The 19,686-nt window shown below is 44.5% G+C and overlaps 1 protein-coding gene across 1 annotated transcript in view; it reads right to left on the bottom strand.

Annotated features, from left to right (window-relative positions):
- The window catches only part of FRMD4A (FERM domain containing 4A), a 174,414-nt gene that overhangs the window by 79,260 nt on the left and 75,468 nt on the right, over positions 1-19,686 (bottom strand). The window contains exons 3-4 of the mRNA XM_056516370.1: positions 16,891-16,985; positions 9,945-10,037 (exon numbers count right to left, since the gene is read on the bottom strand). Of these exons, the coding sequence (XP_056372345.1) occupies positions 9,945-10,037; positions 16,891-16,985 (188 nt within the window). The remainder of the gene's footprint in view (positions 1-9,944; positions 10,038-16,890; positions 16,986-19,686) is intronic.

The following is a 19,686-nucleotide window of genomic DNA, read 5'->3' as shown; positions in this document are numbered from 1 at the left end:
TGTGTTTCATGATCATCAGTTTTGAGAGACAGCTCTCAGATTTCTGTTGAGGACTCCCCAGAGAGCAGCATTCCTTCATGTGATGTGAAGCTGATGTGTATGGGACATAATGGATAGGCTGGACAGGGAAACAGGCAGTAGAATGTGTCCAAGACCTCTGCTCCATTACCTGCATCTCTTGCAATACACTCACAAATAGTTTTGCCTCCAGCAGCTCCTATAAGAGGTTCCATGATAGCCAGCAACTGTGCCTGTGAGAAATTAGCTGCCTGCAGGAAGGGGGAGCACCCCATGAGACTTGGTAAGTTTAAAAACCAAAGGAATAATTTTTGAGGAAATTTAAAAGATCAGCCAATGTTAATCTATTTCTGCATTCCTCCTCCCTCCCCACCCCCAGTAACTTGTAATTCATCAAGTACATTTTCTAAGCATTAATTAAATAGACCAGTGAATATTATGCTGGATAATGAACACAAAGTGCCTATCTTGGCTGCTTCCTCTCAGCAGCAGGGAAATAATAATGAGTACTGCAGAAGGTGTCTTGGAAGACTTCAGAAGCTGCTGCATCTGAAACGTTTAAGGCTTTTTAGCTGCGAGGACGTGTCTCGTTCTGATCAGATTGCTCTCTATTAGTTGTTGGTTAACTGACAGCTTTCACTGAGACAGCTCCAGCCCCCTCACACCATGGCAGTTCCCATCGTAAGCAGCCAAGCAGACTCACAGTGGTGCTTGTGGAAACTCCTGCTCGTTGGGTGAGGGGAAACTGGTACTACCACAATTTCTCCCTTGCATCACACACAGCCCACCCACCTCTGACTCATGGCTCAGAGAAATGCCTGACTGGGTCCTGGACTCCCCAGTTTGATAAGTGGTTTGTCAGGAGATGGAGAATCCCTTACTGCTGCTGCTGGTCTCCTCTGTGAACCCAGGTGTGTGTTCATGCAGATGGGCAAATTTAGCAGCGTTGGGAAGGTGTTTGAACACCTTTGCTCTGTCCTTGCAGTGGGAATAGAAGAATTCAGGACTGTCAAGCACCTGAGCTGATGGGATGCTTGAGTGTACAGTAGGGGAATAATTGAGCAGCACTCCTGATCTCCATACACCAAAAGAAACTGTCAAATACAAAATATTTAGCATTGCCTCTAACATTCAGCCCTAGACATATCCTGTCAGCTTGAACTTGACCATCTATCACCTAGCAGGGACCAGGCTCTCTGCTGTTGAGTTGCTGACTGGCCAGATAGACTGTCATAGCATTTGAGAGCACAAGCCCATGTGTTTTCTTCCAAGCAGAACCTGCCAAACAGTAAAAATATTTCACTGTGATCTTCAACACAATGGTATTTCAAAACATGACCATGGCAAATGGATGTCTTGTCTACTTCAGGTGTCTGTCTTTCCTGGGGCAGTGATACCATCCTCATTCCTCACTATCTCCTGGTGGGAGCTAGCTAATCCAAAAGACTTCTATCCATGTCTTTTCCAACTGGCTGACTCTGATCTGGTTGGGATGCAGGACAGAGCTGTTGGCAGAGCTCAGTGACCCTGTCAATGGACTACCCCTTATTTCATTATTACAAAAGAATGGGTAAAGGAGAACACCCCTTTTCTGCCTCATCCATCCTGGGGTCTGGCTCATTATCCCTCACCATGTCATTCAGAACCTTGAAGGATAATTTGAAAAATATGAGGCCATTTGCTAACCAGGAAAAGAAAAATTGTATGTGTCAGTATAATGGACTTAAATGCTGATGCCATTATGTCCAATGTCTCATGCTAAATGAGTATTCTGAGCAGCACAGGCTGCACAGCTCCTTTTATGTTCCAGCCTTGTTTGCTAATAGTCATGGGTGCACACTTTTATGTGCTGGCACTTAAAAGCAGACAATGCTTATGCTAAATAGTTGGCCTGTTAAGTAATCAGTCAGGAATGAAAATCAGTTAAAAAGCAGTTTACCTCCCTTTCTGCATTCACTTTGCTTTGGATTCCATGTCCTGTCTCCAGTGCCTGTGCCATGCTCAGGCCCACCTCATCTAGCACCTGGGATTGGTATGCAGGGGACAGGAGACAGCAAGAGAGACCTGTGTCAACTTTTACCTCACTGCAGGGGAAGCCAAAACACTGGAGGTGAGTTTGATTCCAGAAATACAGGGAGTTGCAGCTAACAAAATAAAAAGCTGTGGATATTGTTTAACTTGAGCCTGTTGTCTCTCTTTCTCACCAGCTGCACTATACTATGAAGTTGTCTGCATCTTTACCTACTGTCAATCCATTTTTCTTGGTATTTCTAACATGTTGGCCCATTGAATCCCTGGAAAACCATGTGCTTTTGGGATGTTTCCTCATTCCTATGCCTCATCTTCTCCATGTACAAAATACATAGAAATCTACTTTGGAATATATAGGCACCAACTCTCTTTATCTCTTTCAGACTGTATATCCTGGGAGTCCTTGCAAAATACCAAGTGCTCCAGTATGAACATAGAGAAGGGAAGGATTCAAGGTAGTAGTGTAGGTATTCCTCCCTCATATTTGGTTACAGCATCAAGAAAAGGCACTGACCTGAGTATAGTAAGTCCTCTGCCCCCTACCCACGTGGGAAACCCAGCCTGCACAAGCTATAAAAGCAGCAACCCAGCTCAACATAGTCTGTAAAGTGCTCCACTACTGCAATGTCCCCTGGAGCTTAGCTTGGCTTGCAAGAGAAGTGCATCTCCGTACAAAAAGATGTGATTTTGTACAGAGCTATTGCAGCTTGTCTTGGCTTTGAGTGATGTATTTATGTGTCCCAAATGTGAGATGAGGGCAGTGACTGGATCACAGCAGCACACTGCCTTTCTCCTGTTCCCCCTTAGTCACTAGGGGAATTGCCACTCAATCTCCTGGGCAGCAGCACAGACCTTTCCTGTTCTTTGGTCACTTCCAAGAGTCACATCTTGGCAATTAGAGGTAACTCGCTGGATGCATTGTCTTGCATAACACCACCTGTCAGCATCTAGAGAACATCTTTTACATGAGGATTTTGGACCATTTTAAGGATAGAAAATCTCTCCAGCTGTCCCATGTGTTGTCAGCAGCACATGAAGGTATGATTTATCTGTCAAAGCTGGCATGAGGGTCACTTATTTACTAACTCAGCCCTTGGTTAATGCCATCATGACGGGACCCCACAGAGATGACAGCCCATCACACCCACTGGTGTAAGGTATGAATACACAAATCACAGTGAAAACAGAAACAATGTGTGCATGACTTTGACCCAGTCAGAGAATCTGTGTAGGCACTGACACAGCTACTGCTACAAATTAGCTACAAATCCTACACTGACAGAATCCATCATTTCTACATGGTACCTATCATGCAGTCTTAAGTGCTTCTCAAAATTAGACAAGACAATGCTGCCAGCATCAATACATTCAAAATGTGTCTCAAAACAACAAATTTTCAGAATGCTGCTTTTTTCTGCCCCCTTGGGTGGCTGAATGGAAAGAAAAAATAATTTATCCCCTTCTCTCAATACAGCTCACTTACACAAATATATTCCTAGTTAAGCAGAAAACAGAAATATGTTATGGGACTCAAGAGCCAGACTGCTATTAAGATGTGTGTGTAATGGATGGCTTAGCTCAGAGCTGTGTGCTAAGTAGCAGAGCCCCATTAGTTCCCTTCCTCAAGCAAAGGTCGCTTTTCACACAAGTAAATCTTCTGACTGGACAGAAGTTTCTCGTATCTCTAAAGAGACTCTGAGGAGCACAGCCTCCCCACAGGCAATTTATTACACCTTCCCGCGGGTGAACAGAGCAGGGGGCCACCCTGGGAAGGCTGCAATAAATTGTCTGCAGGGAGCCTTGTCTTCCAGCACAAACAAGGTCTGAGTGGCTGTATTTATACACTGCGGCTGGTTGGGAGGAGGGGGTTTGTAGGGCTGCTGGCTTTGAGATCTTCCTGCTCAGCATACACACAGCTGGTGCACACCAGCCAGCAAAACACATGCTGTGCAAAGAGATTTGGGCTATGGCACAGACTTTATAGACAGAGCAGCTCACAGGAGCCCCTGAAAGCAGCTTGGTGGAACTGGCTTGATTATGGGGGTTCAGTATTCTGTTTTTTTGTTATTATTTCTACAGCATCCCACAGCAGTGCACAGAGATGTACAGCTATAATGTCAGCAGGAGATGGCTCTTTGTCTCCCGTTATATGTAGCACAAATTCAGGGAGTTTCTGGCTCAGAAATGGTACTGACAGTGGGTGAGGGAGGCAGCACAGCTGCAAGGAGCTCTGGGAAGAGCCAGCTAGCCAGGAGAATGTGGATGGAGCATCATAATGTGCTGGAACATCTCAGGGCAGTTCCCTGAGGTCTTCTGGGATGATCAAGCTCCAAGGCAAATTGGAGTCTGGCACTGCCCTCCTTGCAGTGCAGAGGGGTCTGTACAGGATGAAGGAGGAGCAGAGGAGTAGAGCAATTTGTGGGTATGTAATTTTGCCCCAGCAACTTCTCCTGGGTGGTAACAGGTGTAATGAAGCTTGGGTGAGAGCAAATTCTGCCACTTTCCTTCCTCCCCCCTGGCTGAAAATTTAATGTGTCTGATAATCTGTTCATGCATTTCCCCCAGTCTCTATAAACCCAAATTTCACACCATGGGGCAGAAAGAGGGCTGTCTGCTTCTTCTCCCTCCTCAGAGGGGAGACAAGGTTCCCTCATTCCCTGCTTGGAGCAAAGTGTTGGAGCACCACATACTGCTCTCTGATGAAGAAAACTGTGGATGGAGAAACACAGCAAGAGAAATAAATTGCTGAGGTTAATTTAGTATGGTTCTATTCATCTCTTCCTGCCAAGGCAGTCTGCTGTCATCATAACCCCAATCTGATATTTTGGAGAGAAGCAAAGCTGAATGAGTATGTGAGTGGCATACACAGCCATGGTGGGCTGGGATCCCATGTTAGTCAGCTGGGGAAGTTGGGAGCAGGATGCTCTGAATCTGCACCTCATAAGTGTCTCTCGCCCATGAGTGAGGCACAAATGCATTTCAGTGACAAGTTCAAAGGTCCAACTAGCCCTATGAAGAACAGCTCTCTTCCTTCCCAGGTCAACTGTTTTCAAATGGCCACTGGGTTCTTTCACTGTTAGTACTAGTCCTTTTCTAATGGAATACAGGTTTAAAGATGTCTATAAAGAAGGGTTGAAAAACTAAAATAGCCTAAGACCTCATTAACAGCTGAAATCTGGTCCAATTCCATTTAGATAGCTGGGCAAAGCCATGTAGATAGGAAACATTTCCTCAACCCTGGCTGTGCCAACCTGCTTGAAATAATAATTTTAAATGTATAGACTTGATGGACAGAGGGATTCATCAGGTGAATATGCCTACATCTGAGCAGGGGTCTGAGGTCAGAGAAGAGACACAGGTTTTTTAAGCCTGCAACTTGTTGAATTCCAAAGCAGTCATCTTTGGATGAGTCAGATGAAATAAGTCAGTTGAATTGTTCCTGAAAGGTGCCTATTTCTTTCCAGTGGCTATACAGGGAGGCTGCACTAATTAGCCATGACATAGAGTCTGCCAGGTAAAGATCTCAGCTCTGGTGTGGTGAATCTCATCTCAGACTGCCCACCTGCCCCACCTGCCTCAGACCTGGACCATTGCCAGTGCACACAGAGCTGTGTTCCTTCAGATTAACAGGGGAGCACAGACACCCATGAGCTTTGCATGAGCTCTGCACTCTGTGTTTCAGTCCCAGTCTCTGTTTAGGGCCACTTTGTTCTGTAGTAACTGTGGTAACCTGGCAAAATGTCTGGCCCCAATATTGAGGGTCCTGAGCCCCCACAGCTCCCATGCTGACTTCAGCCTAGCCAGTACATATGAACACATGCCAGATGTTGCTGAACACAGGCATTCCTTTGTAGGAATACTGCCAGCCCATAGATACAAACTCTGCCCCACAGTGTGCATTTGAGCATTGAGGATTTATTTCACATTTTGTTCCATGCCTTTCTGAAAGAAAAGCCTTTCCATGTGAGATATATTCTGATTTAGTGTGACGACTTCTGCAGTGAGTTGTCACTGTTTAGCTGGTGGAGTTGCCCTGAGAACAAATATATTAGTTCCTGGGAAAAGATCCACCAGTGGAGTGAATTTTATTTGCTAAGCTTGTTCATAAAAATTAACAGCATGACAAACATACAGAAGATAAAGAGATCAGACCCATGCTGGTGGTTCCTTTGCTAAGGATTGCTAATCTCACATGGCTATTGTTTGAGGATGCAAACCCACTGCAGAGCCTGGCCAACTTTGCTTTCCATGAACAAACAGCGTGTCTGTGCTCTGGTTCTCTCTCACAACAAAGCTTTACACAAAAGGAGTAACTTTGCCTTCTTTCTGTGTGTATGAATCTGAGCAAAATGCTTTCTTCCCAGCCAAAAGGATGCATCTGTATCTGAACCTCTGCAATCTCTATTTACCTCTGCTTCTAAGGTCTCCATGCTGTACTTAGGTTCCTGCACTTTACCCCAAAGCTCACAGTGTGAGGTATGTTTTCTCTGTTCCCTTCTTGCCTCAAAACACCTCTGTAAAATCAACTAATCAGGCAATCCCACCTTTCTTCACTCCTACCCTTTGCTTCACGACTTCAGTGGTGACTCTTATCTAACTTGCAAACCCTCTAAGGCAGGGAATTAGTCTCACCAACAACCAAGCAACCAGGGCTATAGAAAGCTATCCAGAGAAGCTAAATCTAAGGTGAGAACTAATATCACTCCCAATCTGTTGCCCAACATCCCTCCTCCCTCAAGACACATGGCACTCCCTCTTCCTTTCATGTGTGTCTTTAGAGCTGTGTAAACAGATATTAGCAGAGTCTTATAAAATAATATTGCACAATGGCCCTGGGGTAGTTCACAGGTGCCCAGGAATTCTGATTGCTTCCTAGATTCCTATGTTGTTCTCAGTGGAAAGCTTTCATTGAAGCACTGGATGACAACCTGAAGACAGGGAGGCTTTGGTAGCTGTGTAAATGTACAATGGAAGGAGCAATTTCTTACAAACCAATGCTAAAAACATCCTCCTAAAATCCCCCTCCTTTGACACAGTGCTGTGAAATTTCTGGTCTTTGATAATGGAAGAGAGGAAAGACACTGGAGATCAGTGTTCAACTATGTCAAACCCCAAGGAAATGTGTGTCAAAAGACAAAGCCTCAACAGTGCTGCAGAGATTTTTAAAAAGGGAGGAGAATTTCACACTGCAAAGCTTGTGAAACTTCCTATTTTTGGCACAGTTCTTTCAAGAAGCCTTTTCTTAAGAAGGCAGGCTTTGCTTTAAATATACTTTTAGAGCAGGCTAAAAAATCTGTGGCATCTTTGGTGAGCATGCTGCCCTTCAACATTGCTGCAGGAATGTTGAGGGTAAAAACCATTTGATGGTCACATTAAAGGTGAAAATGTTTTCACTGTAGCTTATCCCCTTCACAAACTATCCCTTACTTTTCTTGCCTGAGGCTTCATCTCTTTAGTAGTTATGTAGTGTGATTGAACCATACATTTACTTCAACTAGAGGGAAAAATCCACACAATTACAATTAAATCCTGATGCAATAAATAGAATTCTGTGTCATGAGCATCTGGCATATCCAGTTACTTGTATTACTTGTATCTCCCCATTTAGGGCTCCCATCATCAACCCAAGCTTTGTCAGCTGCAATGCTTGGGAGAGGTAATGCAAAAGGGTATCTGCAACCACAGGCAAGCTTTCACCTGTGACACAGTAGGTGTCATGGGCATGTAGTTCCTTAAAAATTAACACATTTGTGATTAGGTATAGTACAGCACTAATTATCTCTGCTTTCTGCCTGATGGCAGCAGGGGAGAGGGAGCATTCTGTTTATGGTATGTTTATGAATGGCTCTGCAAGGTGCTGCACACCCCCAGATTGTGAAAATAAACCCCTGTCTGTGGGTGGGTCTCTTTAGAACTTTTCTTTCAGCCCTTGCTTTAGTTCCCAAGCCAGAACTGAAACCACTGGGTAACAGATATGTGGGGCCTTTCCAACTTCAGTCATCTGGCTGGAGTTGGTGTCTTCAATTGCCTTCTGCTCAGATCAGATTTAGGGATGGACACAAGGAACTCCTTATGTGCTGGGAAACTTTTTAACTTCTGCCAGCATCTGACATCCACAAGGGAAATAAGCAGTAGAAAAGGCACAGTAAGTTAATGTCTGTTCCTAACTCTTGAGGCAGCTGGCTCCCAGTCCAACCCAAATTGTAACTCAGTGTGACAATCCACTCATTACTGCCATCAATAAGAGTATAAGCCCAGAGTCAGTATGGTTTTTACATGTGCAGACATTGAATGCTGTTTTTCCCTATGGATTGCTATTCCAGAACAGGAGGGGTCACTCATTCACTGTTACATGGATCTGTATCCTAGGATGTCTCTTGGCTGGGATTCCACTAGAGTGACTGGTCTCCACTGCGCTGCCAACTTTCATAAAACAATACAGATGGCAATATTTATGCTTGTTGAGTGGTCTTTGAAATGAATATGAGAGTGGCTCAGTAGCACCGGCTTTCACACATTTTACAGTTCCACTCCGAAGCCCAGCACTTAGCTCTTGCTCACTCAGGGCTTTTCCTGCTTTCCATGGGATCCCTGTCTCAGCACAGACTCCTCCAGTTTGGTGCCTGGACAAGATGTCTGGTAACTGACTGGCCACGTTCTTAATGAGCCTCAACAGTTTTGTGTAGGTCTAAGCATAGGTGGATCTGGATCTCACAGGCTGAAGATGCTCAGCTCTAGGTCTACCCTTACAGTTTGAAGCATCCAAAATATTGACTAAATTCTTCTCCTGGGAGATATCAGACTAATTCTGGACTCACAGGGCTTTGTGCAGGCTTGATTTGTCCTAAGATACATCTACCACTAAATATGGGGACATAACAGAACAAGGAGTCTCTTCTCCTAAAAAGCCTGCCTTGTAATGGAAGTTAAATGAATGACAATCACTATGTGGAGAAAAAAAAAAAAGTTTCACTCATTGGAAGAAACCCAAAAGTAGGTCTTCAATTTTTGTGGGTACTATGGAATGAATGAGAGTGATGTCAGATGTAATATAACACAAGAGTGGAATGCCTAACAGAAAAAGACACAGTTACACTGCACTGGCTTGCTCTAGACATGAGCTATCCATTAGAAGTAAGTCAAAACCCTCAACTTAATTTTGTACATATGCCATCCCAGCCTCCAGGCTCTCTCTGGGCATTTCAAAGCTGCAGGAGCAAATTTGTCTTCTCAGAAAATATCTCTCTTGGAGGCAAAGGCACTGTGTGCATAAGAGCACTGGCAGCTTCCAGCAGCTTCGAAACACTGACAGTTCCTTGTAAAAATCCCAGATGAAGTTTTAAGCTCCCAAAGTTCCATAATCTTCATTAAAACTTTTACAGTCTTGTCCAGCCATGTAGAAACCAACTGGCTGCCATAAAATGCCATCATTTGCTATTTGTGGGTAATTCACTGTAGCACTGAGTTCAGAAGGTGAATATAACAGAACTGTACAGGGATTAATTTGGTCTCTGATAGAATGCACATTATGGGCACAATCCAGAGGAAACTGATGGCTCACCCTGCAGGTTGCTGGCTCCAATGGGTGTTCTGCCACCCTACTCAGCCTGGATTTTCTGTCTCAAAGCCCACAATTAGAAGTGTAAATACATAACATCTGATCTTGCCCTCGTACAGCATTTCCCTGTGGACAGCTGTGGGGGTTGGTGTGGCTACTACTTGTTTACACTTGAGTGAGAAGAGTTGCAAAGCAAAGAGCTCAAAAGAAACCTCTGTGGAAGTGTTTGTTTGCTCACAGGTGTTTCTGAGGAACTGACAGCCTCACTTCCTGGCCTCCAGGAAACAGGCTGTCTGTAGCCGTATCCCATGGGAAGGGCTTGCCATCGGGCACTTACCTGACACAAAAGTACAAAACAACTGGTCCTGACTTTTTGGGGAAGTCATGTTCCAGCACCCGGCGGTCCAGCTGAAGCCAGTTCAAGTGTCCCCTGGCAAGAGAAGAGACAGTTTTGAGCCTGGCACCAAAGAGCTTTTCACTCCTCACAGCAATGAGGTCTGAGGTGCTACAAAATACGAACCAAAATGTGAACTAAAATGTGTGCTATTTGCCCTGGGCTATTGCATGATATTTGAAAAACACATAGTAAATGTTTGAGGAGCAGAGGCAGTATCATCCTGGCAGTGTTTCAGTCTGGGAATCAAACTGCTAAAGTTCAATCTGTCAGGGTGAAAGCTGGCAGCACTGAGCAATCAGGACAGCCCAAAATGTTATAAGCTTCACCTTTTTATTACAGGCCCCTGGAGCAGTTGTATCATTAAAAGTCTGTCAAGATTTTCATTAGAAATCCTTATGGTTAAGAGTTTCCATGACGCCTGCAGTATTTCACTCAAGGCTAAACCTGACTCTGCAGCCTCAGACAGTTTATTTACCACCCACATGCCTGCAATAGCCTCTCTAGGTTTGCCCAGACCTCCTTTTTCCTCCTTCAGAGAGCTCTTGAAAAACAGCTGCTCCATGAAGCGTTCCAGCTACAATTACCACATGCTGCTTTTCTTGCCTAGATGGTACCTGTCGTTATTACTTTCTCCTATAATTTATCCATTCCTGCCCTGCTGCTGGAAGCTTTGCTGGGCAGGAGTTCTGTTCTTTGTCACATTCCCCACATTGTAGAGTGCTGTGTGTGCGTGAGAGGTGCTTTATAAATACCATTATTTGGATTACAGGGGCATCTCACTCCCCAGCTGAGATAAAGGCACTGTTAAATTAGACACTGTGGAAATACTTAGGGTGACATTCAGGCCCCACTGAAGCTGGACAGAATTTTGCCATTGCCTTCAGTGATGCTAGAGTTGCACCCTGCAAGCTTTTGGCTGTTGATTTCAGTCAGAGCAGATTTCACCCAGAGGGAGAGGCAGCCCTTGCCTTCAGTACTCTGCTATCTAGACAAGCAAGGGGAGAGAGAATTGAAATTATGTGGGGGAGAATCATGCAGCAAATAAAGCAGGAAATAGAACTCAGATGCCCTGAGCTTTGTTCTAGTGCCTATTCGCCAGCTCATGATAATCCTCAAGAATAATTCTTCATTCTACTGAAAATGAATAAAAGGAAAGAAGTCTGCTTTTTAAAAACCAATAAATTACCTTCTAGAATGGCCACAAGCCTTAGCCATGTACCATATGTACAGCAAATACACTCAGCTTTCACAAGGGATTTCATGTGCTTTGGGCACCTGAGAAGCCCCTTTAGAAAGTAAGCAATGACATCCCTGGATTTACAGCCCCCCCCCTCCATTTTTCCCAGAAAAATAAACAAAGGGGAAAGTATCACTTTCAGGAGTCTTTGAATCAGGTGGGTTCAGTGGGAATTTCTGTATTCTGCCCTGGTTCATGGAGGTGCAGAAGAGGACGGGCAGCACAGCACGCTGCTTCTAACCAAAGGGCTCTAAATTACTAGTGAGCTCCACTCTTCACTCTTGTGGTCAATATGTCAAGAAAGAAGCTCTTCTCAAATTTTGCCATGTAGAAGCCAGGCATTCAGTTTAAGCAGCCTTTGCATCTGTTTTGCAAAGTACCAAGTCTCAACCAGGTGCAATTATTCATGTGGAGTCAGGGACTTTTTACACTCATCCTGGACATCTTTTGGTGCATAAAAGGAACAAAGCTTGTTTTATCCCCTTCTCTAGACACTCATGTGTTTCTCTCCAAGATATTTTAACTTTCAGACAGTTTTTTCTCTAGGTAAATTTTTAAAATCTTTTTTTCTCTATTTTTTTCACTTTAGGTAAAGGGCAGCCTATACTTTGTGTTAGGGGCACAGACTTGCTGGCAGCATGGCTACTGGAAAGGGGTGATATAATGCAGATTTTCAAGCCAAACTGCTCACCCCATATATCTCCATTGCAGTACAGGGACTGAGGATAAGTCTGCCCAGCCTGGGTTCAGGGTGAGGATGGCCATATTAACTCATCTGGATGTAGGAACTAACTGGTCTTCCTCTGGGCAGGGTGCACAGCTGGGCATGCAGCAAGATACAGGGGGTTTCCTTACATCATTTCTGCTGCTGGCATGCTAGTGTGGGATCCATGCATCATTCCCTGTTGTTCAGCACAGGTGTGTACTTTAACAAGGTTTGGCTTTTGGAAGGCAGATGCTCCTGGCTGTCAAAAATAATCCCCATAGAAAGATTCTCAGCCTGGGTACCCAAAAAAACTAGAGACTTCTAGCTTTCTTGCTGCATCCCATTTCTTGAAATCTGTAATTTTGCCTATTTTTTTGGTCATGAAGTGCTGTTATATTGCTTTTAACAGGCCTCAGGAAGGCTGAAATTAGCTGTGAAGGCCACAGTTACACATGGGATTGAAGCTAGCCATGCTCAGCCATTCCTAGGTACAACCTGAGCTTTTACCATGTAGGCCATGGTACAAAATGCTGTCAGAGCAAGGAAAAACCACACTAAACCTGACATCCTATGCTGAACCTGTCCAGTTGCATTTGTATCACCAACACAGCAGCCACCAGCCAGCTGATAGTGTTACACACCAGTTTCCCACTGAGGGTGAGCTGTTGACAATGGACTTACTGTCTACCTCTATGTTTATCCAACAGCAATGTCTGGGTTTGCCTCCTGTGCACGAGGAAGGGTTGAGAAGCCATGGTGCACAGCACAAAGAAATCACTTCAAGGTATTTCTTATTTTGGAAAGACTTTCTCTCTTCATTCTCTTTGCATTTTAACAGGAGAAACTGGTTGGTATAATCATATATATGCATATGCATACCAGTTCCACATTTATGTACACAGTTCTGAGCACTGGATAACACACTTAATTGCCACCAAGTTTTTAGGTTGAAGAGTTTCATTAGTCTCATCTGCATGGAGCTTAAATCCAAAGCTCCTTCAGAGGAGAAAGGTCACTTAAATCCCTGCCAGGAGCTAACTGCTCACTGTACTCAATTACTACTTACAATCTTTCATTGCTGAGGGCTCTGCACTGCAGATTGTCACCTAGCTCCTTGTTTTCAAGCGTGCATGTGTGGCATGTAGAGAGCAGCAGCAGTGAGCAGTACTGGTATCTGCCTGTGAATGTGGGCTATCAGGGAGCCAAACACTGATGCCATTGCACCACAAAATGCTTTGCTCTGGAATCTGTCCTTCTGTTGTCAGCAGAACTATTCATGGAGCACAATCCCGTGTAAGACAGGCAAAAGTATGGCCATATAGCCCTAGGCATGTAGTAATCCTGACAGTTTTCATGGACCAATTTACACAGCTTGCACTGGGACCCCGTTCATACATGTCCATGTCTAGCTGGATTTCCTTCACAGTTCAATTAGGGACACAAAGTAGCTTTTGTTTCATTATCACCATCGATTTGTTCATTCAGATATTTCTATCAGTGTATTCAGAAATAATGGTGCAAACAGTTTTGGGGGACCTATAGGGAGGTCAAATACTGGAAGTCAGATAATTTTCCTCTGTTGGTTGTACTCCTGTTGGCAGTTAAACTGGTGTGTCAATAATAACCACATAATCACTTTTAGGAAAAAAACCTGGGTCCATTTAGGATATAGACTGAGTATGGATTTTGGTGCCCAGGGTCCATTTTGTTGATTGTGTGCAGTAGTTCTGTTTTCTTTTATAAGTAAAGAGTGGCACATCAATGAGTTCTTTGCCTCCAGGTGGTTCTGTTTATACAGTTTTACTGCTTAGTGTCCAGTTTTCTGAAAAGTGGATCCACATTGATTTGTGTTATAAAGGTATTTGGACCAATAAACCAACTCACACCCTTTCAGTTTCAGACTTATTCTGAATTTGACGGACATTGAGAAAGACCAATTCATGTAATAGAAACCATATAAACTATTTCTATTTCCATTTCCATCAATTGCAACAGAAACAAAAAACCCTTTAAGCTCACAGATTTTCTCAATTACTTGTGAAGGAGCTGAGAAGCTCATGGGGCCGTAAGAGTTTAACTGTACAAATTTTGCAACACAGTGGACTTGGTGATAAAGAAACTGGTCTAGTGCCAGAGCAGGACGTTATTCTGAGAGCTGCACACTCCATTGGACCAGCTGTTCAACCAGGATGTGGCTCTGCCACATGGCTGGAGGGTGGAGTAGGCTTCCCCTAGCTCCCAGGGATGAGAGGGTGTTCCAGGGAAGGGTGCTACCCTGCTCTGTGGGGAGCTGTGGGATGCAAAGGTTGGTAGCTCTCAGAGGAGCAGGTGACTCAGATCTAAGGATAAGTAAGGGATGTGGAAACCCTGCCCTTGGCCCAGATGAGGAGTCTGCAGTGAGCAGAAGGTTAATCCTGGCCACTTGCTCTCAGTGAATGCTGGAGGAGGTGACACGAAGGGAAAGGGTGGTTAATGGAGATTCATAACCAGCTGAGCTAAAACCCAAGCTCTCTTCCCATCCCTTTTCACTTCTAATCAAGCAGGATATTGTTCTTCTGACTTCCTGAGAAGCTCAGCCCCTCGTGCTGTACGGGGACACCCTTTTGACCTCTGCTCTCCCGCAGTTAATGGCTCACACTGTAAAGTGTCCCTATGATCATTAAAATAGGAGGTGTTATTCTCCCCTCCATAATAGTCAGACAATCTAATTTTAGTCACGCTGAATGCAGTAATGGCCCTATATTATCACAAGAAACTATTAAGCTGCCAACGCAAAGGTTGTTCCTATTGATTTTCTTCTAAGGTTGTCATGATAGAGCACAACTAATGAATGGAAATCCCCAGTCCAAATAATTTCTAAATGAATTACTCTCATAGAGCTTTTACTCTTAAATAGAAGAATTGATTTAATACTTTAGTGGCTTTTCTTCTTTCTAAACTTGCAATTTAGCCAACCTCAGACTACATTTATGAACCAGGCTTGTTCTGTTTTAGCTGGTTATGAGTCCCCTTCAAGTAAAGCACATGGAAACTCAGTGGAGATTGAAGAGAAAGAAGTCCCTGAGGGTCTGTGTCACAGAATAAAAGGGTTTCTTTTTACATTCCTGGTCTGTATTAGGTAAAGCTCTGGGTTATGTGCCCTGCAAATACATATTAAGAGATTGTTTTTACTACTTTTTGAAGAAAGAGAATTTTTCAAACTTCCATTTCACATTGCTGGTTAAGATCTGTGTTATAGACAACCTAGTTTATTTTCTGAAGCTGTCTTGGGACATCTATTTCCAAGACTCTGCCCAAGGCTCCAAGTATATTTTTTGGCTGTGTTCACTAAAATAAAACAATTGCTGTTTGTGTCAACTCTCTTCAAACTATTTTACGAGGAGGAAATACTTTTGTCAGGGTTATTTTCACAGCACTGAAGAAACCTCAGTGCAAATGTCAGAGTCACTATGGGACAGCAGAAGGGCTTCAGACCAGCTAGGACTTACTGCTTGTTTCTGGGCTGCACTTCTTTGATTTAGTGGGGGTGTCCCTACATCTTTCATCTGGGCTGGCCGAGCATCTCCTAAAAAGCACCCTGCTCCATCTACAGGTCTGAAGGGTGTCCAAGTGAGTGGATGCCATCCCCTAACCCTTTGAATCCTGCCTGGACAGTGCACATCCATCTGCATCTGCTATGTGACTTCAAGCTCTGCCTTGACAACCTCTGTCAGATCTCACACTTCCCCCCTGCTAACCCAGACCTTTGCTCTAGTTAAATCTGGAAGTTCCAGGGGAGGCTGGGCTCTCTCTAATTGCTGACACCTCCTCATTAGCTTCCCTTGCACTCTCAGGGGAGCCCTGTGCCCACCCAGCTGAACTGAGAGCTGGATCTTGCTCAGCTGCTCTCTGGTTACAGTTTGAGATCTGCCTTATTTTCTCACCTGTGCTCTTGGGACTGTTAAGGGAACATTTTCATCTCCTAGTGTGCTTCGGCTTCCCTGCATGGCTTTCCTGTGCCTCTCAGGCAGCACCCACTGAGTAACTTGCTCTCTCCAAGAATAAACACTGTGGTAGGAGCAATTTCCTGCTTTATAAAAGGCAAGTGCCTCCTACTGCTTCTCGTTGGAGGATTAGTCTCATTCATTTTTGTTGGGTTGGAGATCTACAGGGTTGAGCTACTCATGTCAGTGAACTGGGATGGATTCTGGGATCTCATCTGATTTGGGTCTTGCTTCTGCACATGCCTGTTGCTGAGCATTCCTGCATCCTTAGAACTGTGTCCTGAGATGGCCCCAGGCTGGCCAAGTCAGGTGCTTGCCAAAGGAATTGACTTTGGAGGGGTGATTGCTGCCGAGATGAATGCGGATATGTTTGTGCAATTATCCAGCAGCTTCTGATTGCCCAATCCTGAATCGTTATTCCAGCAGATAATTTACATTTCCCTGCCACTTCAGCAGGAGAGAGGAACTGGCTCATGACAGCAATACTGCTGACTCAGCTGTTCTGGGGACGCAGCGTTGGCTTGAAAATCTTGTTTTTTAAAAAAAGGATTTAGGTGTGGGAAGCCTCTTCCTGATTAACATACAAAGAAAAAAACCTACTGCAAACCATGGTGGGTAGATGTCCATACAAGACACAGTCCATGTGCCAAGGATGGTGTTACTTCTGAGAGAAAACAGCTGGAAAAATGTAGCAGGGTGGTGCAGTAGCACTGAGGGGTCACAGTCTGGGACTAATCATTGCCTTTGGCAGACCTTTAATGTTTCTCCAGTGCAAATTTTATTCTTGTAATTTAATCTGGGGGTAGATATGGCCTGTCCTGAAATAAAACCTCAAACTTTGTGGTAATTTGGTCCATGCCTCCCTAGACCTTGGTCTAGGACCTTGGTGTTCACAGTGTTTTTACCAAGATTTTCTGTTACCTAGAGTTGCCTCTTAGGTCTCTGATTTCTCATACTTACGTTTCATCTGTGAATGCAATTCCAAAGTACTCCTTCTCCTTCAGGTTGAAATGAGATGCCACCAAGTCAAGCAGCTCCTTGGCCAAAAGCTTTGGCTGAAAAACAAAAATGAAAGAAAGTGATTAATGAGGAGAATTGGATAGAACTGCACTGTGCTTTAGGAGGAAAACACTATCCTTGAAACTACTCCACAGCTGTTGCTTTTATGTTCCCTCTGGTGTTCATGCTAAATCTGCAAGGAACATTAGCTCCTTGAAATGAGCAGTAGTTTCCCTCCTAGGTAAATACTAAAAACTTGGCAATTCTGACCTATTCAGCACTTAATGTCTCTGCAGACAGATGATCTGCTGCCTGCCAGTGCTCGGATCTACCAGGACCAGCCCACTCCTGCCTCTCTGATAATTTTAGTTGTTAAAGCTTTTTATCAAGGGCCTTTGCAAACACCATTCAGACACCCACTCTCTCACACACAGCATAGATATATGCTCATAACACTAAGAAAATACATAGTGCCAAAAGATAGGATGTGATGGGACCAAATGAGAAGTAAATGACAGAACAAAATAGTTTCCCATTCACTATTGCTTGTCATATAGAGATAAGCATGTATAGATATACATCCTCAAATTTAGGCACTTGGAAGGAAAGACAGGAAAGTAGCACACACTTTCAAAATATTCTTTGTAAGACAATAAAAGCCAAGCTCAGAGAAACAGAGGATGGTTCATTACATTTTCTGCAAAACCTTATTTGTCTTTTAGCTCTAATGTGTTCTCCTGCCTCCTGCCTGAATTTTCATCTGCTCTGCTGGGCAGTGGTTTTTCCAACCAAATTTCTGAAACCTTGGCAATAGCACAGCTCTCATCCTGACTGTCACTTGTAGGAAACAGGGGTACAAAGGATCCAGGTAATGGCAGCCTTGTAATAGCCCCAGCTCCCAGAGCTGCAATTGTTACAGCAGCACTGGCACAGCTGGGCTCAGAGATCCCAACAATGCTCCCTGGTGACTGCTTATAAGGATTTGGTCTACAAATCTCTGTGCTGCAAGCCTCAGTAAAAATAAAACTGTCTGCAGGCTTGACTGCCCCAATACATCTGCCAAGCAGCTGAGTCAGTTACCCCAGACGTGAACCTGTTGTTAAATGGAGGTGAAATTATGACACTGTGCAGAAATGGGTGGCAGGGATATGAGAACCCTGCTGTCATAATCAACTGCTCCATCCTATAAACACAAACATAGCTATAGTAGAAAAAACCCTGCTTTGTACCTAACTTCCAAACAGATTCATAAGACTTATACTCTCTGAAAAATGTCCCTAAACCCAGCACTATCACACTATCTGACACAGCTGGGACAAACTTACTTCTCAATATGTTTTCCAGGCATTTATATGAGCATTACAGTGTCTTCTGTCCTCCCTAGTGGGGGCATCCAATGCATGGGGGGTTTCTAGGTCATGACAACAAAAAAAGAAGCAATAGCTGTGCCTAAATGCAGCTCTGGCTTAAGGCAGCCTCAGAATGAATATGAGAGAAGTTGCTGTGTAGGAGGAACAGCCTGACAGATAACAAATAGGTAGGATTCCACCAGCTTCATTTTAATTCCCAAGTCAGACTTCTCAGGCACAACCATTGGAGGCTCTGTTATGACAACACTGGTGACTGCATTGACCTTCACCTGCATTGACCTTGACCCCAAACAAGCTCCCAAATGGTGCTCAGAGATGAATGGATCAGGCATGGGACCGTGGTCAGGTCCCCTGTCCCCTTGAGTCCCATCAAAGACCCAAGCAAAGAGCACACCAGCTACACCAGTCTCACTGGAGGCTCCTCAGATACTTCCCTCCTGGCATTGTGCTGGGTGGGACAGACATTTGCAGCATCCCTGTCCCTTGTAAGATGAACCTCTCTTTGTCAGAGCATTTTAAGAACAAGCTACAGTTTGACTTATGATGTACACAAATATTGTGACAAAGAGAATGGCAAGACTGCCAGCTGAATTCAGAGAAACACAGGCTCAATGCAGGTAGTTAGTGGGGGCATTGGGTGAGTTTTCAGCTTAACAACAGACAAATAAGCACAAGTTTTAAAGGAGAGAGAGGAAGAGAGGTTTGTTTCCCCTGTCCTTGACCAAGGGTTTCTGCTCCTTTCTCTTCTGATTGGGCCAAATTCTCTCTGCACCAGAAAGGGATTTCTTCTCAGCTCACAGTTACCACAAGAGGAGGGGTGGGAATGCATGGCAGGACTGCCACCTCCATGGCCAAGGCCGTGGTGAGGACAGCTGATGGAGGTGAATCCAAGCATCCCCATGACTGATGTATTGCAGGCTGGGAGCTGTGTGGCTGTCACTGCCTGGTGCCCAGTGCTCTGCATGACTCAGTAATTTGATAAATGAGTAATTGTGCTGCCAAGCAAGGGAGTGAGCCCTCAGTCAGCCTGGCTGGGTGTCCCACCTGACAGGGCAGGGGTGGGAAAGAGTGGTCAAACATCATGTCTCAAACCCTGCAGAGTTTTCCCAAGGCTGGGTTAAACACATGGAAGTTAAAGGTTGAGTTTTGCAAGAAAGCAGGACAGAGTAATAAACAGTTGATGTATAAGAGGCTGCCTGTGGACATGGGGAAGTTATGGATCCTTCATACAACACTGTCATAGGGGATGTTGGACAAGGGAGAAAGTCCCTTCTGCTGTTCACATCATGGAGAAGTGATGCTCAACTTCCCTTGCCACTGCTGCATCCACCCCCAGCTATCCAGTGATGAGAGCACCCAAAACCTGCCTTAAGCCACCCTTCCCAGG

The sequence above is a fragment of the Oenanthe melanoleuca genome, chromosome 1A, assembly GCF_029582105.1.
Source record: "Oenanthe melanoleuca isolate GR-GAL-2019-014 chromosome 1A, OMel1.0, whole genome shotgun sequence".
Lineage (NCBI taxonomy): Eukaryota > Metazoa > Chordata > Aves > Passeriformes > Muscicapidae > Oenanthe > Oenanthe melanoleuca.
This window is presented reverse-complemented; position numbering and strand designations above follow the sequence as displayed.